Raw genomic sequence first — 25,344 nt, forward strand, 5'->3', positions numbered from 1 at the left:
AAAAATGCAAACATTTATTTTGCCACTAGACATGGCTAGATCGATTCAGCTGTTCATTCTGAACAATAATATATATGATTTATAGGGTCGGAAATGATTCCTTCATTGTGTTTTAAGCTTCTGATAAATACTAAGACCCAGCAAAAAGGTATAAAAGCCGGCAATTTTTGTAAAAATTCAGTGTTTTGCAAACATCATAATTATGCCAATAATGCGTTAATTTCAATTCGGAAAGCTGTTCTGTGCTAGTCTTTATAGCGCTAACAAATCTGCATACTGCGTTTCTTGATGCTGTTAAGAGCTTCGGACTGAAATTATAATAACCAGAAAAAAGGTATAAAAACAGACAATTTTTGTAAAAATTTAGTGTTTTGCAAACATCATAATTATGCCAATAATGCGTTAATTTCAATTCGGAAACCTGTTCTGTGCTAGTCTTTATAGCGCTAACAAATCTGCATACTGCGTTTGTTGATGCTGTTAAAAGCTTCGGACTGAAATTATAATAACCAGAAAAAAGGTATAAAAACAGGCAATTTTTGTAAAAATTCAGTGTTTTGCAAACATCATAACTAAGCCAATAATGCGTTAATTTCAATTCGGAAAGCTGTTCTGTGCTAATTTTTATAGCGCTAACAAATCTGCATACTGCGTTTTGAAATTTAAAAAATTCAATTTTTGGTCGAATTTAGCAAATTTTAATGACCCCTTATGTTTTTTTCAAATTTCGGAAAAAAATGCAAACATTTATTTTGCCACTATACATGGCTAGATCGATTCAGCTGTTCATTCTGAACAATAATATATATGATTTATAGGGTCGGAAATGATTCCTTCATTGTGTTTTAAGCTTCTGATAAATACTAAGACCCAGCAAAAAGGTATAAAAGCCGGCAATTTTTGTAAAAATTCAGTGTTTTGCAAACATCATAATTATGCCAATAATGCGTTAATTTCAATTCGGAAAGCTGTTCTGTGCTAGTCTTTATAGCGCTAACAAATCTGCATACTGCGTTTGTTGATGCTGTTAAAAGGTTCGGACTGAAATTATAATAACCAGAAAAAAGGTATAAAAACAGGCAATTTTTGTAAAAATTCAGTGTTTTGCAAACATCATAATTATGCCAATAATGCGTTAATTTCAATTCGGAAAGCTGTTCTGTGCTAGTCTTTATAGCGCTAACAAATCTGCATACTGCGTTTTGAAATTAAAAAAATTCAATTTTTGGTCGAATTTAGCAAATTTTAATGATGTAACCCCTTATGTTCTTTTCAAATTTCGGAAAAAAATGCAAACATTTATTTTGCCACTAGACATGGCTAGATCGATTCAGCTGTTCATTCTGAACAATAATATATATGATTTATAGGGTCGGAAATGATTCCTTCATTGTGTTTTAAGCTTCTGATTAATACTAAGACCCAGCAAAAAGGTATAAAAGGCGGCAATTTTTGTAAAAATTCAGTGTTTTGCAAACATCATAACTAAGCCAATAATGCGTTAATTTCAATTCGGAAAGCTGTTCTGTGCTAGTCTTTATAGCGCTAACAAATCTGCATACTGCGTTTCTTGATGCTGTTAAGAGCTTCGGACTGAAATTATAATAACCAGAAAAAAGGTATAAAAACAGGCAATTTTTGTAAAAATTCAGTGTTTTGCAAACATCATAATTATGCCAATAATGCGTTAATTTCAATTCGGAAAGCTGTTCTGTGCTAGTCTTTATAGCGCTAACAAATCTGCATACTGCGTTTTGAAATTAAAAAAATTCAATTTTTGGTCGAATTTAGCAAATTTTAATGATGTAACCCCTTATGTTCTTTTCAAATTTCGGAAAAAAATGCAAACATTTATTTTGCCACTAGACATGGCTAGATCGATTCAGCTGTTCATTCTGAACAATAATATACATGATTTATAGGGTCGGAAATGATTCCTTCATTGTGTTTTAAGCTTCTGATAAATACTAAGACCCAGCAAAAAGGTATAAAAGCCGGCAATTTTTGTAAAAATTCAGTGTTTTGCAAACATCATAATTATGCCAATAATGCGTTAATTTCAATTCGGAAAGCTGTTCTGTGCTAGTCTTTATAGCGCTAACAAATCTGCATACTGCGTTTCTTGATGCTGTTAAGAGCTTCGGACTGAAATTATAATAACCAGAAAAAAGGTATAAAAACAGGCAATTTTTGTAAAAATTCAGTGTTTTGCAAACATCATAATTATGCCAATAATGCGTTAATTTCAATTCGGAAAGCTGTTCTGTGCTAGTCTTTATAGCGCTAACAAATCTGCATACTGCGTTTCTTGATGCTGTTAAGAGCTTCGGACTGAAATTATAATAACCAGAAAAAAGGTATAAACACAGGCAATTTTTGTAAAAATTCAGTGTTTTGCAAACATCATAATTATGCCAATAATGCGTTAATTTCAATTCGGAAACCTGTTCTGTGCTAGTCTTTATAGCGCTAACAAATCTGCATACTGCGTTTGTTGATGCTGTTAAAAGGTTCGGACTGAAATTAAAATAACCAGAAAAAAGGTATAAAAACAGGCAATTTTTGTAAAAATTCAGTGTTTTGCAAACATCATAATTATGCCAATAATGCGTTAATTTCAATTCGGAAAGCTGTTCTGTGCTAGTCTTTATAGCGCTAACAAATCTGCATACTGCGTTTTGAAATAAAAAAAAATTCAATTTTTGGTCGAATTTAGCAAATTTTAATGATGGTAACCCCTTATGTTTTTTTCAAATTTCGGAAAAAAATGCAAACATTTATTTTGCCACTAGACATGGCTAGATCGATTCAGCTGTTCATCCTGAACAATAATATATATGATTTATAGGGTCGGAAATGATTCCTTCATTGTGTTTTAAGCTTCTGATTAATACTAAGACCCAGCAAAAAGGTATATAAGGCGGCAATTTTTGTAAAAATGCAGTGTTTTGCAAACATCATAATTATGCCAATAATACGTTAATTTCGATTCGGAAAGCTGTTCTGTGCTAGTCTTTATAGCGCTAACAAATCTGCATACTGCGTTTCTTGATGCTGTTAAGAGCTTCGGACTGAAATTATAATAACCAGAAAAAAGGTATAAAAACAGACAATTTTTGTAAAAATTTAGTGTTTTGCAAACATCATAATTATGCCAATAATGCGTTAATTTCAATTCGGAAAGCTGTTCTGTGCTAGTCTTTATAGCGCTAACAAATCTGCATACTGCGTTTTGAAATAAAAAAAAATTCAATTTTTGGTCGAATTTAGCAAAATTTAATGATGTAACCCCTTATGTTTTTTTCAAATTTCGGAAAAAAATGCAAACATTTATTTTGCCACTAGACATGGCTAGATCGATTCAGCTGTTCATTCTGAAAAATAATATATATGATTTATAGGGTCGGAAATGATTCCTTCATTGTGTTTTAAGCTTCTGATAAATACTAAGACCCAGCAAAAAGGTATAAAAGCCGGCAATTTTTGTAAAAATTCAGTGTTTTGCAAACATCATAATTATGCCAATAATGCGTTAATTTCAATTCGGAAAGCCGTTCTGTGCTAGTCTTTATAGCGCTAACAAATCTGCATACTGCGTTTGTTGATGCTGTTAAAAGCTTCGGACTGAAATTATAATAACCAGAAAAAAGGTATAAAAACAGGCAATTTTTGTAAAAATTCAGTGTTTTGCAAACATCATAACTAAGCCAATAATGCGTTAATTTCAATTCGGAAAGCTGTTCTGTGCTAATTTTTAAAGCGCTAACAAATCTGCATACTGCGTTTTGAAATTTAAAAAATTCAATTTTTGGTCGAATTTAGCAAATTTTAATGAACCCCTTATGTTTTTTTCAAATTTCGGAAAAAAATGCAAACATTTATTTTGCCACTATACATGGCTAGATCGATTCAGCTGTTCATTCTGAACAATAATATATATGATTTATAGGGTCGGAAATGATTCCTTCATTGTGTTTTAAGCTTCTGATAAATACTAAGACCCAGCAAAAAGGTATAAAAGCCGGCAATTTTTGTAAAAATTCAGTGTTTTGCAAACATCATAATTATGCCAATAATGCGTTAATTTCAATTCGGAAAGCTGTTCTGTGCTAGTCTTTATAGCGCTAACAAATCTGCATACTGCGTTTCTTGATGCTGTTAAGAGCTTCGGACTGAAATTATAATAACCAGAAAAAAGGTATAAAAACAGACAATTTTTGTAAAAATTTAGTGTTTTGCAAACATCATAATTATGCCAATAATGCGTTAATTTCAATTCGGAAAGCTGTTCTGTGCTAGTCTTTATAGCGCTAACAAATCTGCATACTGCGTTTTGAAATTAAAAAAATTCAATTTTTGGTCGAATTTAGCAAATTTTAATGATGTAACCCCTTATGTTTTTTTCAAATTTCGGAAAAAAATGCAAACATTTATTTTGCCACTAGACATGGCTAGATCGATTCAGCTGTTCATTCTGAAAAATAATATATATGATTTATAGGGTCGGAAATGATTCCTTCATTGTGTTTTAAGCTTCTGATAAATACTAAGACCCAGCAAAAAGGTATAAAAGCCGGCAATTTTTGTAAAAATTCAGTGTTTTGCAAACATCATAATTATGCCAATAATGCGTTAATTTCAATTCGGAAAGCTGTTCTGTGCTAGTCTTTATAGCGCTAACAAATCTGCATACTGCGTTTTGAAATTTAAAAAATTCAATTTTTGGTCGAATTTAGCAAATTTTAATGATGTAACCCCTTATGTTTTTTTCAAATTTCGGAAAAAAATGCAAACATTTATTTTGCCACTATACATGGCTAGATCGATTCAGCTGTTCATTCTGAACAATAATATATATGATTTATAGGGTCGGAAATGATTCCTTCATTGTGTTTTAAGCTTCTGATAAATACTAAGACCCAGCAAAAAGGTATAAAAGCTGGCAATTTTTGTAAAAATTCAGTGTTTTGCAAACATCATAATTATGCCAATAATGCGTTAATTTCAATTCGGAAAGCTGTTCTGTGCTAGTCTTTATAGCGCTAACAAATCTGCATACTGCGTTTTTTTGATACTGTTAAGAGCTTCGGACTGAAATTATAATAACCAGAAAAAAGGTATAAAAACAGACAATTTTTGTAAAAATTCTGTGTTTTGCAAACATCATAATTATGCCAATAATGCGTTAATTTCAATTCGGAAAGCTGTTCTGTGCTTGTCTTTATAGCGCTAACAAATCTGCATACTGCGTTTCTTGATGCTGTTAAGAGCTTCGGACTGAAATTATAATAACCAGAAAAAAGGTATAAAAACAGACAATTTTTGTAAAAATTTAGTGTTTTGCAAACATCATAATTATGCCAATAATGCGTTAATTTCAATTCGGAAAGCTGTTCTGTGCTAGTCTTTATAGCGCTAACAAATCTGCATACTGCGTTTTGAAATTAAAAAAATTCAATTTTTGGTCGAATTTAGCAAATTTTAATGATGTAACCCCTTATGTTTTTTTCAAATTTCGGAAAAAAATGCAAACATTTATTTTGCCACTAGACATGGCTAGATCGATTCAGCTGTTCATTCTGAAAAATAATATATATATATTTATAGGGTCGGAAATGATTCCTTCATTGTGTTTTAAGCTTCTGATAAATACTAAGACCCAGCAAGGTATAAAAGCCGGCAATTTTTGTAAAAATTCTGTGTTTTGCAAACATCATAATTATGCCAATAATGCGTTAATTTCAATTCGGAAAGCCGTTCTGTGCTAGTCTTTATAGCGCTAACAAATCTGCATACTGCGTTTCTTGATGCTGTTAAGAGCTTCGGACTGAAATTATAATAACCAGAAAAAAGGTATAAAAACAGACAATTTTTGTAAAAATTCTGTGTTTTGCAAACATCATAATTATGCCAATAATGCGTTAATTTCAATTCGAAAAGCCGTTCTGTGCTAGTCTTTATAGCGCTAACAAATCTGCATACTGCGTTTGTTGATGCTGTTAAAAGGTTCGGACTGAAATTATAATAACCAGAAAAAAGGTATAAAAACAGGCAATTTTTGTAAAAATTCAGTGTTTTGCAAACATCATAATTATGCCAATAATGCGTTAATTTCAATTCGGAAAGCTGTTCTGTGCTAGTCTTTATAGCGCTAACAAATCTGCATACTGCGTTTTGAAATTAAAAAAATTCAATTTTTGGTCGAATTTAGCAAATTTTAATGATGTAACCCCTTATGTTTTTTTCAAATTTCGGAAAAAAATGCAAACATTTATTTTGCCACTAGACATGGCTAGATCGATTCAGCTGTTCATTCTGAAAAATAATATATATGATTTATAGGGTCGGAAATGATTCCTTCATTGTGTTTTAAGCTTCTGATAAATACTAAGACCCAGCAAAAAGGTATAAAAGCCGGCAATTTTTGTAAAAATTCTGTGTTTTGCAAACATCATAACTAAGCCAATAATGCGTTAATTTCAATTCGGAAAGCTGTTCTGTGCTAATTTTTAAAGCGCTAACAAATCTGCATACTGCGTTTTGAAATTTAAAAAAATCAATTTTTGGTCGAATTTAGCAAATTTTAATGATGTAACCCCTTATGTTTTTTTCAAATTTCGGAAAAAAAATGCAAACATTTATTTTGCCACTAGACATGGCTAGATCGATTCAGCTGTTCATTCTGAACAATAATATATATGATTTATAGGGTCGGAAATGATTCCTTCATTGTGTTTTAAGCTTCTGATAAATACTAAGACCCAGCAAAAAGGTATAAAAGCCGGCAATTTTTGTAAATATTCTGTGTTTTGCAAACATCATAATTATGCCAATAATGCGTTAATTTCAATTCGGAAAGCTGTTCTGTGCTAGTCTTTATAGCGCTAACAAATCTGCATACTGCGTTTCTTGATGCTGTTAAGAGCTTCGGACTGAAATTATAATAACCAGAAAAAAGGTATAAAAACAGACAATTTTTGTAAAAATTCTGTGTTTTGCAAACATCATAATTATGCCAATAATGCGTTAATTTCAATTCGGAAAGCTGTTCTGTGCTAATTTTTAAAGCGCTAACAAATCTGCATACTGCGTTTTGAAATTTAAAAAATTCAATTTTTGGTCGAATTTAGCAAATTTTAATGATGTAACAACCCCTTATGTTTTTTTCAAATTTCGGAAAAAAATGCAAACATTTATTTTGCCACTAGACATGGCTAGATCGATTCAGCTGTTCATTCTGAACAATAATATATATGATTTATAGGGTCGGAAATGATTCCTTCATTGTGTTTTAAGCTTCTGATAAATACTAAGACCCAGCAAAAAGGTATAAAAGCCGGCAATTTTTGTAAAAATTCTGTGTTTTGCAAACATCATAATTATGCCAATAATGCGTTAATTTTAATTCGGAAAGCTGTTCTGTGCTAGTCTTTATAGCGCTAACAAATCTGCATACTGCGTTTCTTGATGCTGTTAAGAGCTTCGGACTGAAATTATAATAACCAGAAAAAAGGTATAAAAACAGACAATTTTTGTAAAAATTCTGTGTTTTGCAAACATCATAATTATGCCAATAATGCGTTAATTTCAATTCGGAAAGCTGTTCTGTGCTAGTCTTTATAGCGCTAACAAATCTGCATACTGCGTTTCTTAATGCTGTTAAGAGCTTCGGACTGAAATTATAATAACCAGAAAAAAGGTATAAAAACAGGCAATTTTTGTAAAAATTCTGTGTTTTGCAAACATCATAATTATGCCAATAATGCGTTAATTTCAATTCGGAAAGCCGTTCTGTGCTAGTCTTTATAGCGCTAACAAATCTGCATACTGCGTTTGTTGATGCTGTTAAAAGCTTCGGACTGAAATTATAATAACCAGAAAAAAGGTATAAAAACAGGCAATTTTTGTAAAAATTCAGTGTTTTGCAAACATCATAACTAAGCCAATAATGCGTTAATTTCAATTCGGAAAGCTGTTCTGTGCTAATTTTTAAAGCGCTAACAAATCTGCATACTGCGTTTTGAAATTTAAAAAATTCAATTTTTGGTCGAATTTAGCAAATTTTAATGATGTAACCTCTTATGTTTTTTTCAAATTTCGGAAAAAAATGCAAACATTTATTTTGCCACTAGACATGGCTAGATCGATTCAGCTGTTCATTCTGAACAATAATATACATGATTTATAGGGTCGGAAATGATTCCTTCATTGTGTTTTAAGCTTCTGATAAATACTAAGACCCAGCAAAAAGGTATAAAAGCCGGCAATTTTTGTAAAAATTCAGTGTTTTGCGAACATCATAATTATGCCAATAATGCGTTAATTTCAATTCGGAAAGCTGTTCTGTGCTAGTCTTTATAGCGCTAACAAATCTGCATACTGCGTTTGTTGATGCTGTTAAAAGGTTCGGACTGAAATTATAATAACCAGAAAAAAGGTATAAAAACAGACAATTTTTGTAAAAATTCTGTGTTTTGCAAACATCATAATTATGCCAATAATGCGTTAATTTCAATTCGGAAAGCTGTTCTGTGCTAGTCTTTATAGCGCTAACAAATCTGCATACTGCGTTTGTTGATGCTGTTAAAAGGTTCGGACTGAAATTATAATAACCAGAAAAAAGGTATAAAAACAGGCAATTTTTGTAAAAATTCAGTGTTTTGCAAACATCATAATTATGCCAATAATGCGTTAATTTCAATTCGGAAACCTGTTCTGTGCTAGTCTTTATAGCGCTAACAAATCTGCATACTGCATTTGTTGATGCTGTTAAAAGGTTCGGACTGAAATTATAATAACCAGAAAAAAGGTATAAAAACAGGCAATTTTTGTAAAAATTCAGTGTTTTGCAAACATCATAACTAAGCCAATAATGCGTTAATTTCAATTCGGAAAGCTGTTCTGTGCTAATTTTTAAAGCGCTAACAAATCTGCATACTGCGTTTTGAAATTTAAAAAATTTTATTTTTTGTCGAATTTAGCAAATTTTAATGATGTAACCCCTTATGTTTTTTTCAAATTTCGGAAAAAAATGCAAACATTTATTTTGCCACTAGACATGGCTAGATCGATTCAGCTGTTCATTCTGAACAATAATATATATGATTTATAGGGTCGGAAATGATTCCTTCATTGTGTTTTAAGCTTCTGATAAATACTAAGACCCAGCAAAAAGGTATAAAAGCCGGCAATTTTTGTAAAAATTCAGTGTTTTGCAAACATCATAATTATGCCAATAATGCGTTAATTTCAATTCGGAAAGCTGTTCTGTGCTAGTCTTTATAGCGCTAACAAATCAGCATACTGCGTTTCTTGATGCTGTTAAGAGCTTCGGACTGAAATTATAATAACCAGAAAAAAGGTATAAAAACAGACAATTTTTGTAAAAATTCTGTGTTTTGCAAACATCATAATTATGCCAATAATGCGTTAATTTCGGAAAGCTGTTCTGTGCTAATTTTTAAAGCGCTAACAAATCTGCATACTGCGTTTGTTGATGCTGTTAAAAGGTTCGGACTGAAATTATAATAACCAGAAAAAAGGTATAAAAACAGGCAATTTTTGTAAAAATTCAGTGTTTTGCAAACATCATAACTAAGCCAATAATGCGTTAATTTCAATTCGGAAAGCTGTTCTGTGCTAGTCTTTATAGCGCTAACAAATCTGCATACTGCGTTTTGAAATTAAAAAAATTCAATTTTTGGTCGAATTTAGCAAATTTTAATGATGTAACCCCTTATGTTTTTTTCAAATTTCGGAAAAAAATGCAAACATTTATTTTGCCACTAGACATGGCTAGATCGATTCAGCTGTTCATTCTGAAAAATAATATATATGATTTATAGGGTCGGAAATGATTCCTTCATTGTGTTTTAAGCTTCTGATAAATACTAAGACCCAGCAAAAAGGTATAAAAGCCGGCAATTTTTGTAAAAATTCAGTGTTTTGCGAACATCATAATTATGCCAATAATGCGTTAATTTCAATTCGGAAAGCTGTTCTGTGCTAGTCTTTATAGCGCTAACAAATCTGCATACTGCGTTTGTTGATGCTGTTAAAAGGTTCGGACTGAAATTATAATAACCAGAAAAAAGGTATAAAAACAGACAATTTTTGTAAAAATTCTGTGTTTTGCAAACATCATAATTATGCCAATAATGCGTTAATTTCAATTCGGAAAGCTGTTCTGTGCTAGTCTTTATAGCGCTAACAAATCTGCATACTGCGTTTGTTGATGCTGTTAAAAGGTTCGGACTGAAATTATAATAACCAGAAAAAAGGTATAAAAACAGGCAATTTTTGTAAAAATTCAGTGTTTTGCAAACATCATAATTATGCCAATAATGCGTTAATTTCAATTCGGAAACCTGTTCTGTGCTAGTCTTTATAGCGCTAACAAATCTGCATACTGCATTTGTTGATGCTGTTAAAAGGTTCGGACTGAAATTATAATAACCAGAAAAAAGGTATAAAAACAGGCAATTTTTGTAAAAATTCAGTGTTTTGCAAACATCATAACTAAGCCAATAATGCGTTAATTTCAATTCGGAAAGCTGTTCTGTGCTAATTTTTAAAGCGCTAACAAATCTGCATACTGCGTTTTGAAATTTAAAAAATTTTATTTTTTGTCGAATTTAGCAAATTTTAATGATGTAACCCCTTATGTTTTTTTCAAATTTCGGAAAAAAATGCAAACATTTATTTTGCCACTAGACATGGCTAGATCGATTCAGCTGTTCATTCTGAACAATAATATATATGATTTATAGGGTCGGAAATGATTCCTTCATTGTGTTTTAAGCTTCTGATAAATACTAAGACCCAGCAAAAAGGTATAAAAGCCGGCAATTTTTGTAAAAATTCAGTGTTTTGCAAACATCATAATTATGCCAATAATGCGTTAATTTCAATTCGGAAAGCTGTTCTGTGCTAGTCTTTATAGCGCTAACAAATCTGCATACTGCGTTTCTTGATGCTGTTAAGAGCTTCGGACTGAAATTATAATAACCAGAAAAAAGGTATAAAAACAGACAATTTTTGTAAAAATTCTGTGTTTTGCAAACATCATAATTATGCCAATAATGCGTTAATTTCGGAAAGCTGTTCTGTGCTAATTTTTAAAGCGCTAACAAATCTGCATACTGCGTTTGTTGATGCTGTTAAAAGGTTCGGACTGAAATTATAATAACCAGAAAAAAGGTATAAAAACAGGCAATTTTTGTAAAAATTCAGTGTTTTGCAAACATCATAACTAAGCCAATAATGCGTTAATTTCAATTCGGAAAGTTGTTCTGTGCTAGTCTTTATAGCGCTAACAAATCTGCATACTGCGTTTTGAAATTAAAAAAATTCAATTTTTGGTCGAATTTAGCAAATTTTAATGATGTAACCCCTTATGTTTTTTTCAAATTTCGGAAAAAAATGCAAACATTTATTTTGCCACTAGACATGGCTAGATCGATTCAGCTGTTCATTCTGAACAATAATATATATGATTTATAGGGTCGGAAATGATTCCTTCATTGTGTTTTAAGCTTCTGATAAATACTAAGACCCAGCAAAAAGGTATAAAAGCCGGCAATTTTTGTAAAAATTCAGTGTTTTGCAAACATCATAATTATGCCAATAATGCGTTAATTTCAATTCGGAAAGCCGTTCTGTGCTAGTCTTTATAGCGCTAACAAATCTGCATACTGCGTTTGTTGATGCTGTTAAAAGCTTCGGACTGAAATTATAATAACCAGAAAAAAGGTATAAAAACAGGCAATTTTTGTAAAAATTCAGTGTTTTGCAAACATCATAACTAAGCCAATAATGCGTTAATTTCAATTCGGAAAGCTGTTCTGTGCTAATTTTTAAAGCGCTAACAAATCTGCATACTGCGTTTTGAAATTTAAAAAATTTTATTTTTTGTCGAATTTAGCAAATTTTTATGTTTATGTTATGTTTTTTATCCTTATGTTTTTTTCAAACTTCGGAAAAAAATGCAAACATTTATTTTGCCACTAGACATGGCTAGATCGATTCAGCTGTTCATTCTGAACAATAATATATATGATTTATAGGGTCGGAAATGATTCCTTCATTGTGTTTTAAGCTTCTGATAAATACTAAGACCCAGCAAAAAGGTATAAAAGCCGGCAATTTTTGTAAAAATTCAGTGTTTTGCGAACATCATAATTATGCCAATAATGCGTTAATTTCAATTCGGAAAGCTGTTCTGTGCTAGTCTTTATAGCGCTAACAAATCTGCATACTGCGTTTCTTGATGCTGTTAAGAGCTTCGGACTGAAATTATAATAACCAGAAAAAAGGTATAAAAACAGACAATTTTTGTAAAAATTCTGTGTTTTGCAAACATCATAATTATGCCAATAATGCGTTAATTTCGGAAAGCTGTTCTGTGCTAATTTTTAAAGCGCTAACAAATCTGCATACTGCATTTGTTGATGCTGTTAAAAGGTTCGGACTGAAATTATAATAACCAGAAAAAAGGTATAAAAACAGGCAATTTTTGTAAAAATTCAGTGTTTTGCAAACATCATAATTATGCCAATAATGCGTTAATTTCAATTCGGAAAGCTGTTCTGTGCTAGTCTTTATAGCGCTAACAAATCTGCATACTGCGTTTGTTGATGCTGTTAAAAGCTTCGGACTGAAATTATAATAACCAGAAAAAAGGTATAAAAACAGGCAATTTTTGTAAAAATGCAGTGTTTAGCAAACATAATAACTAAGCCAATAATGCGTTAATTTCAATTCGGAAAGCTGTTCTGTGCTAATTTTTAAAGCGCTAACAAATCTGCATACTGCGTTTTGAAATTTAAAAAATTCAATTTTTGGTCGAATTTAGCAAATTTTAATGATGTAACCCCTTATGTTTTTTTCAAATTTCGGAAAAAAATGCAAACATTTATTTTGCCACTAGACATGGCTAGATCGATTCAGCTGTTCATTCTGAACAATAATATATATGATTTATAGGGTCGGAAATGATTCCTTCATTGTGTTTTAAGCTTCTGATTAATACTAAGACCCAGCAAAAAGGTATAAAAGCCGGCAATTTTTGTAAAAATTCAGTGTTTTGCAAACATCATAATTATGCCAGTAATACGTTAATTTCAATTCGGAAAGCTGTTCTGTGCTAGTCTTTATAGCGCTAACAAATCTGCATACTGCGTTTGTTGGTGCTGTTAAAAGGTTCGGACTGAAATTATAATAACCAGAAAAAAGGTATAAAAACAGGCAATTTTTGTAAAAATTCAGTGTTTTGCAAACATCATAACTAAGCCAATAATGCGTTAATTTCAATTCGGAAAGCTGTTCTGTGCTAATTTTTAAAGCGCTAACAAATCTGCATACTGCGTTTTGAAATTTAAAAAATTCAATTTTTGGTCGAATTTAGCAAATTTTAATGATGTAACCCCTTATGTTTTTTTCAAATTTCGGAAAAAAATGCAAACATTTATTTTGCCACTAGACATGGCTAGATCGATTCAGCTGTTCATTCTGAACAATAATAAGTATATGATTTATAGGGTCGGAAATGATTCCTTCATTGTGTTTTAAGCTTCTGATTAATACTAAGACCCAGCAAAAAGGTATAAAAGCCGGCAATTTTTGTAAAAATTCAGTGTTTTGCAAACATCATAATTATGCCAATAATGCGTTAATTTCAATTCGGAAAGCCGTTCTGTGCTAGTCTTTATAGCGCTAACAAATCTGCATACTGCGTTTGTTGATGCTGTTAAAAGCTTCGGACTGAAATTATAATAACCAGAAAAAAGGTATAAAAACAGGCAATTTTTGTAAAAATTCAGTGTTTTGCAAACATCATAACTAAGCCAATAATGCGTTAATTTCAATTCGGAAAGCTGTTCTGTGCTAATTTTTAAAGCGCTAACAAATCTGCATACTGCGTTTTGAAATTTAAAAAATTTAATTTTTGGTCGAATTTAGCAAATTTTAATGTTTATGTTATGTTAACCCCTTATGTTTTTTTCAAATTTCGGAAAAAAATGCAAACATTTATTTTGCCACTAGACATGGCTAGATCGATTCAGCTGTTCATTCTGAACAATAATATATATGATTTATAGGGTCGGAAATGATTCCTTCATTGTGTTTTAAGCTTCTGATTAATACTAAGACCCAGCAAAAAGGTATAAAAGCCGGCAATTTTTGTAAAAATTCAGTGTTTTGCAAACATCATAATTATGCCTATAATGCGTTAATTTCAATTCGGAAAGCTGTTCTGTGCTAGTCTTTATAGCGCTAACAAATCTGCATACTGCGTTTGTTGGTGCTGTTAAAAGGTTCGGACTGAAATTATAATAACCAGAAAAAAGGTATAAAAACAGACAATTTTTGTAAAAATTCAGTGTTTTGCAAACATCATAACTAAGCCAATAATGCGTTAATTTCAATTCGGAAAGCTGTTCTGTGTTAGTCTTTATAGCGCTAACAAATCTGCATACTGCGTTTTGAAATTAAAAAAATTCAATTTTTGGTCGAATTTAGCAAATTTTAATGAATTTTTCAAATTTCGGAAAAAAATGCAAACATTTATTTTGCCACTAGACATGGCTAGATCGATTCAGCTGTTCATTCTGAACAATAATATATATGATTTATAGGGTCGGAAATGATTCCTTCATTGTGTTTTAAGCTTCTGATTAATACTAAGACCCAGCAAAAAGGTATAAAAGCCGGCAATTTTTGTAAAAATTCAGTGTTTTGCAAACATCATAATTATGCCAATAATGCGTTAATTTCAATTCGGAAAGCTGTTCTGTGCTAGTCTTTATAGCGCTAACAAATCTGCATACTGCGTTTGTTGATGCTGTTAAAAGCTTCGGACTGAAATTATAATAACCAGAAAAAAGGTATAAAAACAGGCAATTTTTGTAAAAATTCAGTGTTTTGCAAACATCATAACTAAGCCAATAATGCGTTAATTTCAATTCGGAAAGCTGTTCTGTGCTAATTTTTAAAGCGCTAACAAATCTGCATACTGCGTTTTGAAATTTAAAAAATTCAATTTTTGGTCGAATTTAGCAAATTTTAATGATGTAACCCCTTATGTTTTTTTCAAATTTCGGAAAAAAATGCAAACATTTATTTTGCCACTAGACATGGCTAGATCGATTCAGCTGTTCATTCTGAACAATAATATATATGATTTATAGGGTCGGAAATGATTCCTTCATTGTGTTTTAAGCTTCTGATTAATACTAAGACCCAGCAAAAAGGTATAAAAGCCGGCAATTTTTGTAAAAATTCAGTGTTTTGCAAACATCATAACTAAGCCAATAATGCGTTAATTTCAATTCGGAAAGCTGTTCTGTGCTAGTCTTTATAGCGCTAACAAATCTGCATACTGCGTTTGTTGATGCTGTTGAAAGCTTCGGACTGAAATTATAATAACCAGAAAAAAGGTATAAAAACAGGCAATTTTTGTAAAAATTCAGTGTTTTGCAAACATCATAACTAAGCCAATAATGCGTTAATTTCAATTCGGAAAGCTGTTCTGTGCTAATTTTTAAAGCGCTAACAAATCTGCATACTGCGTTTTGAAATTTAAAAAATTCAATTTTTGGTCGAATTTAGCAAATTTTAATGATGTAACCCCTTATGTTTTTTTCAAATTTCGGAAAAAAATGCAAACATTTATTTTGCCACTAGACATGGCTAGATCGATTCAGCTGTTCATTCTGAACAATAATATATATGATTTATAGGGTCGGAAATGATTCCTTCATTGTGTTTTAAGCTTCTGATTAATACTAAGACCCAGCAAAAAGGTATAAAAGCCGGCAATTTTTGTAAAAATTCAGTGTTTTGCAAACATCATAATTATGCCAATAATGCGTTAATTTCAATTCGGAAAGCTGTTCTGTGCTAGTCTTTATAGCGCTAACAAATCTGCATACTGCGTTTGTTGATGCTGTTGAAAGCTTCGGACTGAAATTATAATAACCAGAAAAAAGGTATAAAAACAGGCAATTTTTGTAAAAATTCAGTGTTTTGCAAACATCATAACTAAGCCAATAATGCGTTAATTTCAATTCGGAAAGCTGTTCTGTGCTAATTTTTAAAGCGCTAACAAATCTGCATACTGCGTTTTGAAATTTAAAAAATTCAATTTTTGGTCGAATTTAGCAAATTTTAATGATGTAACCCCTTATGTTTTTTTCAAATTTCGGAAAAAAATGGAAACATTTATTTTGCCACTAGACATGGCTAGATCGATTCAGCTGTTCATTCTGAACAATAATATATATGATTTATAGGGTCGGAAATGATTCCTTCATTGTGTTTTAAGCTTCTGATTAATACTAAGACCCAGCAAAAAGGTATAAAAGCCGGCAATTTTTGTAAAAATTCAGTGTTTTGCAAACATCATAATTATGCCAATAATGCGTTAATTTCAATTCGGAAAGCTGTTCTGTGTTAGTCTTTATAGCGCTAACAAATCTGCATACTGCGTTTGTTGATGCTGTTGAAAGCTTCGGACTGAAATTATAATAACCAGAAAAAAGGTATAAAAACAGGCAATTTTTGTAAAAATTCAGTGTTTTGCAAACATCATAACTAAGCCAATAATGCGTTAATTTCAATTCGGAAAGCTGTTCTGTGCTAATTTTTAAAGCGCTAACAAATCTGCATACTGCGTTTTGAAATTTAAAAAATTCAATTTTTGGTCGAATTTAGCAAATTTTAATGATGTAACCCCTTATGTTTTTTTCAAATTTCGGAAAAAAATGCAAACATTTATTTTGCCACTAGACATGGCTAGATCGATTCAGCTGTTCATTCTGAACAATAATATATATGATTTATAGGGTCGGAAATGATTCCTTCATTGTGTTTTAAGCTTCTGATTAATACTAAGACCCAGCAAAAAGGTATAAAAGCCGGCAATTTTTGTAAAAATTCAGTGTTTTGCAAACATCATAATTATGCCAATAATGCGTTAATTTCAATTCGGAAAGCCGTTCTGTGCTAGTCTTTATAGCGCTAACAAATCTGCATACTGCGTTTGTTGATGCTGTTGAAAGCTTCGGACTGAAATTATAATAACCAGAAAAAAGGTATAGAAACAGGCCATTTTTGTAAAAATTCAGTGATTTGCAAACATCATAACTAAGCCAATAATGCGTTAATTTCAATTCGGAAAGCTGTTCTGTGCTAATTTTTAAAGCGCTAACAAATCTGCATACTGCGTTTTGAAATTTAAAAAATTCAATTTTTGGTCGAATTTAGCAAATTTTAATGATGTAACCCCTTATGTTTTTTTCAAATTTCGGAAAAAAATGCAAACATTTATTTTGCCACTAGACATGGCTAGATCGATTCAGCTGTTCATTCTGAACAATAATATATATGATTTATAGGGTCGGAAATGATTCCTTCATTGTGTTTTAAGCTTCTGATTAATACTAAGACCCAGCAAAAAGGTATAAAAGCCGGCAATTTTTGTAAAAATTCAGTGTTTTGCAAACATCATAACTAAGCCAATAATGCGTTAATTTCAATTCGGAAAGCTGTTCTGTGCTAGTCTTTATAGCGCTAACAAATCTGCATACTGCGTTTGTTGATGCTGTTGAAAGCTTCGGACTGAAATTATAATAACCAGAAAAAAGGTATAAAAACAGGCAATTTTTGTAAAAATTCAGTGTTTTGCAAACATCATAACTAAGCCAATAATGCGTTAATTTCAATTCGGAAAGCTGTTCTGTGCTAATTTTTAAAGCGCTAACAACTCTACATACTGCGTTTTGAAATTAAAAAAATTTTTCGTCGAATTTAGCAAATTTTAATGATATAACCCCTTATGTTTTTTTTCAAATTTCGGAAAAAAATGCAAACATTTATTTTGCCACTAGACATGGCTCGATCGATTCAGCTGTTCATTAAAATTGTTAGAAATTGGCAAAACATTGAATATTTTAAATTGCAAAACGCAGTATGCATATTTGTTAGCGCTATCAAAGTTAGCACAGAACAGTTTTCCGAATTGAAATTAACGCATTTTTGGCTTAATTATGATGTTTTGCATCATTAAAATTTTCAAAATTCGAAAAAAAATTCCATTTTTTAAATCTTAAATCTTGGTATGCAGATTTATTTTCCTATAGAAAAACTAAGATAGGAAAGGCTTCCGAATTAAAACAAAGACATTGAACATTCCAACCCATGATATGTTTGTTTTTTGAAGTTAATTTTATTCCAAGTTTTTATTTAAAATGAGTTATTTATTCCGTATTTCAGCAACTGAACTATACCAACGAGAGAATCATGAAGTTCCTGCATGCCTCCCGACTTCAAAGTATTGCCAACGATTCGCTGACCGACTTGCTTCAGCTGCACGAACAGGATGTTGACGACCGAATCCAGCGCCAATCACAATGTATCTTCTACATTAAACCCAATATAGGCGAACATCTGATCCACTACCTGAGGGTAATCAGTAGGATAAAGGATTGATGCCACCCATACTTGTCTGGATTAGTCTAAAGTATTCTAAGAATCATGTGTGTGTTTTATGCCAAAAAAAGACATTTTTTGTTACATTTTTACAATAAAAAATTGAAAGAAGTAATTGAAGCTCGACAGAAATGAAATAAATAATATTCAAGCAGGGGACAAAGGTAAGGGCGACTTCAATTCCAGAAAATCCAATTCAATAAAATTGGTTTTCGCTTAAACCGCCCCAAAGCCAAAACAATGAAATTTAAAACTTACAGCTCGAACGTGAATGCAGCTTAATCATGGCCAGATAAAGCTACCTAAGGCAAAGCCATCGGAGATTGGAAGAAACTTGTAAAAATTAACCTGTCGTCCACAAAAACCGCCGAACGGAAGTGCTTGCCATTTTTTCGAGTTAAATATAATTTACTTCGCTTTCTAGCTGCACAGAGGGAAATTTTAAGAAATTATTCATAATTTATAAAATTGGTTTATCGCAAAAAAGTAGGGAATATATATTTTGCATCATGTTAATAATTTCTTTAAAATAGGAATAATTTCTTGTAACTTGAATGTGAGAATTCCTAGACAAGCACCTGTTTAGATTTTTCAATATTTTTTCTGCGTGTTTGTTCCTAGCCTTCCGGGTTGGCTGCCTGGTTTTGGCTTTGTATATGTGCGGCGGTGCACGACCCAAAGATTCAATTATGGGCGGTTGGTGGCTGGTGGCGGTCGGCTCTTACCGCATCCGCAGCTTTTGGTCCGGACCAAGTCGCTTATTGAGCCCCCGGTTGGCCTTCTTTATGTGTTTGACATGTCTCCGGAGGGGGTGTGTGTATGTGGCACAGATTTGCACACGGATTCCGGATCCCGTGGATCCGTGGGCCAAATGTGTGTAGGTCTATTGTTTTATGTTTATAAAGGTGGGCATATAACGACTCTACAGTGCCTCGTCGTAAAGTTGGCCCATTGTGTCCGCTTCCGCCGTTTGTCCCCCGTCGCATATTTATGCAGCAGACACACACATTAGAGCCCTGCGTTGCCAGTGATTTGCTCTCATAAGTAGGCTACGAATCCTACGACTCCTTCCTGGCCGCCATTAAGCTGGAGAAGGGGAGGATCCTCATTAAGGAGACCACGGACCTGACCAATACAACCCATCTGGCTTTGATTGAGGCGCAGCTAACGACCTGCATTTAAAAGGCTTTTCATTCTGCACTCAAGTCCTGCTCACACATATGTGCAAAAGTGGCCACAAGGCCATCGGCCAATGCATTATGGCGACGTCTCCATTTTGTTTTGTGCTCTGTGCATGGCCTTGGAGGCACAGACCCAGAGGCAGAGGCACAGTCGAGAAGAAAGGGTACTTCTTATTTTAGTATGTGCCATTAAGATAAGCCAATAGCTGGTCAGTTGAGCAAGTCATTTCGATAACTAATCCTAACATGTTATGCCCTTTGTTTTATGCCCTGTTTAGTGGTATAATATACCCGCTAAATGGGGTTAATTTTTTTGCAAATAATAGGCATAATAAAAGTTTGAGACTTTCAGATTTGTTTAATGAAGATTTATAGCAAAGGGAATCAGAATTGTAACATTATTTAATTAATCTAGCTAGGAAAAACTACGAGACTTACAGAAAATAAAGTTAAAATAAGAATCCTGTTACCCATTTCTGTGTTTTTCACTCGAAAGCTATTATTTTTTGTTTCCCCACTCCAAAGTGAAGCTTTAAAAACCTGCTGAAACCCCATTTAGACTTCCTGTTGCCATCACAAGGGTCTTTGGCTACACACTTGAATCCTGTTGAGTCTCACTCGAGCATATGGAAATGGGAAAGGAAAGTACACACATTTAAGTATATCTGGTCAAAGTAGAAATCCGTGTGCCACTCGCTAATGTATGGTAAATTCTGGGAAAACAATCCTCCGGTGATTTAAAAAAACAAGCTTTTTGCGCGAATTTTTCAGAGGTAACAGGGAAAATAATAATGCATTCGACTTTTACACACTCTGTATTCAGATAAAGTTTCATCTTTAATCTGTAAACATGAAAAAATAGTACACATTATTTAAAGTAAACTCTGAACTATGTAAATAGTCTCCCAGGAAGAGTCTTTAAAGGGGTGAAACCATTCACTTGTCCAATAAATCATACCAGATCTGGAGTATCCTTCATCTCTACCTGTGGCAGGTAGGAAAAATCACCGAATTATTCATAACTTGTAGGAGTAAAACGGCGGGGAATTAAGTGTGTTGAGAGGGGTGTTTTTTTGAAATACGAGTATGTTTACGCTTCGCTGGCTTGGGGGAAGTGGAGCTGTGCAGAGCTCCACAGCATCAGGGCACATAAAATAAAATGAAATACACAAAAAAATCAAATGCAATTTTCTCTAAAATGGTTACTGATAAAAAATTGATACGCCAGTCAGAGCCTAGATGGCTTGTGGGCATATATGAAGCCGTTAATACACGCACATATGTATGCACTCAAATACGGCGTTTTTTTCCTATTTTCTCCTTTATTCAGACTGAGAGAGATGGCGCCCTTGGCAGTTGGATTATTCATATTTAAATACGACTTACACACCCTGTCGGAGGGAGTACTGACGCCTCCTCGCACTTGGCACTCCAAATATAATATAGATGGAATAGCTGAGCAAACAGAGTCGAGGCGGCTACAGTGTTGACAGTATTTATTTGTGCACCTGGAAACCGAACGCAACTTAGAACAACGTTTTGATGGAGCAAGACGCTTTATTCGCAATAGGTTTATATATTCAGACATTTATATTTACACGCACATATACACATTCATAGTCATTTGTTTGGTTTTATTACAGCTTAAGCAAGCAGCCGTAAGCAGCATTGAGAACAATTAAAAAACTGGGCCTAGGAACCAATCCGAATATTATTTACAAGTTGCACGTTGTGGATCAGTGGTTTAATTATTTTGTCGTAATTCCACTATTCTGTAATGATATAGCTAAGCATTAAATGGACATGCTCGGGTACTCTTTGGTGTCTGAAAATGTATTATAGTATTTGTAGAATTTAATTTTATAGTCTTTCCTCGCACGAACCTATGTGTTTGGTTTGAGTTGCTTTAAGGTGGAAATTCGAAAGTGTTTGTTTGGGTCTGTGATATGTCAGAGGGGGACTGAAATCGGAAAAAGTTTTTATCCTAACTTAGTTACTGATTCTTTTAGAACGAATTGAAGTCTAGACTAGGGTGTTTCAGGTCGAACGACATGGTAAAATAGTATAAATTCGAGACCTTAAGTTAGCTTAGAGCCAGGTTTTATCATCGCTTGAGTCCCGTTCCGTTCCGGGATTCCCCCTTCGGTAGTTGTTGTTGTACGGCGACGAGCAGACAATCTGGGTTTGCAGCTCCATACTCTCCGGCGGAACCACCTGGATGGCCGGCTGTCAGGATAGCAGCTGAGTGGTATTACTGTTGGAGTTGCTGCCAGCATTGGCAGTGGCTGGTCCCTGTCCGGGCCAGCGTTGCTGCAGCTCCTGTTGGTAGGACATTCGCTTCCTGCCGGATTGATTCTCCGGCTGCTGGCTATTCCTCAGTGTTGCATTACGGGGAGTCCCTAAATAGAAATGGAAACAAAGATAATTAAGTTGAAGCCTCATTAAATCCACATACACTTGAGGAGCTCTGAACTCACCGCAGTGCGAAATTCGATGCGACTTTGGTGAGCTGGGGCAGGTGTAAAGTATCGATTTCTGGGTATCTATCAATGCGAAACTCATTAGTCCTTATTATTCCTATTCTCTAACCCCCGGCTTGGACTTACCATTGCGCTTGATGCGGTTGTGATCCGGGGAGCCGGAGCAGGAGTATCGGGACGTCAGGTTCTCCCGCCGGCTGAAGGGCTCTGTGCCCACACGGACGAAGAGGCACCAGCGAAAGACCATTTTGAAGCCGTAACGAAAGCTTAAAGGATACGAAGGGGAAAACAAATACATAAAATGGTATTAGCAACAGGTACCCCCACACAAAATACATAGTTTTATAGTTGCAGTCCTAAGTATCCTGGTAATAAAACCTGTTTCAATGGCAGCCCCTCCTCTCCCTATCCTAGAACTTGTATTTAATCGATGATTTACGGCTGACAAGTCTGGCCATCCTTGGGATACATAAACTTTTTCTATTTACGAAACTATTATGTCTCCTTTTAGTACATCGACCTGGACACCACTTCCACGGGAGTGTTCGGGCATCGTGGCAACTTAATATCTCCATGTTCCCCGGGGGCATAAATAAACCCTTCATCGTGGTCGTTGTCGTCATCATTTGCATATGGGGCGCCATCAATTGACAGAAGCTACAGGCCACACACGTGCTGGCGTGAATCCTCTCGTCTACTTTTTTTTTATTTTACTTTTTTTTTTGCACGGCATGGAGAACCCATTATCCCCGGGCCAGCGTGCCATCATCAGTCAGATATCCGCTGACTGAGCGGAATTAATTGCAATCCGTAACGTTTTTCCGGACACGGACGCGCGAACACCAACTGCCAATTTGTACGCGTTGGTATGTAACATATAGTTTACCATATATACTATATTCTGTATATGTGCGTGCAGTGCCTTTGTTTCAGCGAGGATATAGGAAGTTGGAGGTTACAGTGTAGGTGGGTTTAGTAGTTTCAACAAACTCCAGTCTTTGTTCCATAATTTATTTTTGGTATTTCTAACCTTGCACAAAGTTGAAAGGTTAATTTCTCGTATACTTTGTGTGATCTTTTGCAGAAAATGATTTTACACAATTTACCAAAATGTTGGGAAATTAAATTATTTCTAAAGAAATCATTTTACTATGAAGTTATTAATATTTTAACCCTAGCTGTAATAGGGGTCTGCGAGAATCATGTTGTCATTCCAACTACAACCACGGAAACCACCATGACAAGTCCATCAGTTTCCGGGGAGGAGTCCTCCGACTGTGACTAATCTGTCGAAGGAAGGGTTTCCTGCTGAGATGTCCCGAAAGCCACTGCACTTAGTGGCCTAATGTTGCTAATTCAACCGCAAATTACATGATTCGTCGCGGGTTAAGGCAACCAAACTAACACGGACACAAACATGGACATGAACCACTACCACTTACCGGGAATTCATCCAGCAGTATATAATGGGATTGTACATGGAATTGCTCATGGCCAGCCAGTAGATGGCCAAGTAGAGCTCCTGGATGAAGGGCGCCTCGGTGATGGCCGGGTAGCAGGATGTCACAATGAAGTAGCTGTGAAAGGGTAGCCAGCATATGGCGAATATCAGGACGACGACAATCATCATCTTCACCACCTGGGGGAAATTTAATATATTTTAAGTATTTAATTGTATTTAATTGATTGTCGTAAATAAAGAAAGATATATGATTATAGAATTTATGACTTACATTATGCAATGAATTATGGAAAAACAATAAGAATAAATCGATTACAGAAACTCGAAAAAATACGTTACGATTATTCTATTATTTATTTCTCTTTTTAATAGCTTTTCAACTTTTTGGAAAAGTATCATAGCTTCAGAAACCTAAGGTAAAGGTCCATAAAAAGTTGCAACAGATTGCCAAAGAAAAGTTGAACAAAAGTTCAAGTGAAATTCAGTCTAAGTTCAAACAATTGAGAAAAATAATAACAAATATTTAAAGTCAATTTAGCTTACAACAACTAATATAATAATAAACATTTAAAGAAATGTATAATTACAAAAAACTGCTAAATTGGCTTTAAAAAATCACCCACAGAGATGACAATCAGTGGTAGAACCACATCCAGAGCTCTAATTACAGTCCAGGGAACTGAGGAGTTTACACTTACCCGCCTCTTGCTCCGCACATTCTCCGTCTGACGCGGCGTGCACTCGCCGATGGTCTTGGAACCCCAGAGCTCGATGCCCACCCGCGAGTAGGTGACCGTCATGGAAACGATGGGCAGGAAGTAGGTGAGTATCATGATGAGGATATTGTAGCTGCAAAACGGGGACAAATCACAGATAGCGACAGGCGATCAGAGGACAGCGTGTTTACAAGCCTTTCGGTTAGTCGGGCAATGCTTTTAAATCCATATCGCTCCATCGTACATTGTTGCCGGCTTTCGGCCTTTGTTTTATATTCTTTATTGAGCAAGTAGCAATTTGGAATGAATCTAAAATTAATGGCCTTGCATGTGGGACACAATGCATAACACCAGGGGACACAGGACACCCACAGCTACCAAATTGCCATACAAAATGGCTGTAAAAAGCAACACGTTTTATATGTTCCTCTTCCTGATTTGCCGCCGGCAAGCACAGCCATTCCAGCTTCCGGGCTTCGGTATTCTCAACCATTCTGGCATTTGTTTTTTGTATTTTTTTATGAGAGCGTCTTGGTTCAGTTGTGTCTCCGAATGTCCGCTTTTATGACCCCATCCCCCGGATTATCCCCACATACCGGCATGGCGCGCCACCCTGACTTTCCCGGAATCCGATTGTCTTTGTGTGCATGTGCAACCTCCTGCATGAATGACGTTCTGATTTTTTGATGTACAACTCCAGATTTCTGAGACAACAATGCACTGATGCACTGAAGAAAAGTGAGAGACAACTACTACTATCTCCTCTAAATTCAGCATGATTTAGACCATTTTACAGGTGAAATTTAAGTCTCAATAGTCACTTTTGATTATACCCGTTGAGGGTATATGACTCTTGTGAAGGAGTCACTTCCAACCCTATATCATATAAATTCTTGATCAGCATCAACAGCCGAATCAATTGAGACATGTTTGGTTGAAAAATAAAACTTTTAAAAATTTTCCAAAATTTGAAAAAACGATAAGGGGTTAATTATTAAAATTGTCAAAATTCGACA

At 34.0% G+C, this 25,344-nt stretch overlaps 2 protein-coding genes across 6 annotated transcripts in view; one reads left to right on the top strand and one right to left on the bottom strand.

The window, feature by feature from the left end:
- Positions 1-18,609, top strand: part of Vps13B (vacuolar protein sorting 13B) — a 46,658-nt gene extending 28,049 nt beyond the window's left edge. For all 3 annotated transcript variants that reach the window (XM_086839741.1, XM_086839742.1, XM_086839743.1), the window contains one exon: positions 18,274-18,609. In XM_086839741.1, the coding sequence (XP_086695867.1) occupies positions 18,274-18,489 (216 nt within the window). In that variant the 3' untranslated portion in view covers positions 18,490-18,609. The remainder of the gene's footprint in view (positions 1-18,273) is intronic.
- A 2,598-nt stretch (positions 18,610-21,207) lies between these two features.
- The window catches only part of TkR99D (Tachykinin-like receptor at 99D), a 29,205-nt gene continuing 25,068 nt past the window's right edge, over positions 21,208-25,344 (bottom strand). For all 3 annotated transcript variants that reach the window (XM_086839746.1, XM_020942796.2, XM_086839748.1), the window contains exons 6-10: positions 24,311-24,461; positions 23,593-23,789; positions 22,277-22,416; positions 22,148-22,213; positions 21,208-22,069 (exon numbers count right to left, since the gene is read on the bottom strand). In XM_086839746.1, the coding sequence (XP_086695872.1) occupies positions 21,900-22,069; positions 22,148-22,213; positions 22,277-22,416; positions 23,593-23,789; positions 24,311-24,461 (724 nt within the window). In that variant the 3' untranslated portion in view covers positions 21,208-21,899. The remainder of the gene's footprint in view (positions 22,070-22,147; positions 22,214-22,276; positions 22,417-23,592; positions 23,790-24,310; positions 24,462-25,344) is intronic.

The sequence above is a fragment of the Drosophila serrata genome, unplaced genomic scaffold, assembly GCF_035046125.1.
Source record: "Drosophila serrata isolate PLE 108 unplaced genomic scaffold, ASM3504612v1 contig_376, whole genome shotgun sequence".
Lineage (NCBI taxonomy): Eukaryota > Metazoa > Arthropoda > Insecta > Diptera > Drosophilidae > Drosophila > Drosophila serrata.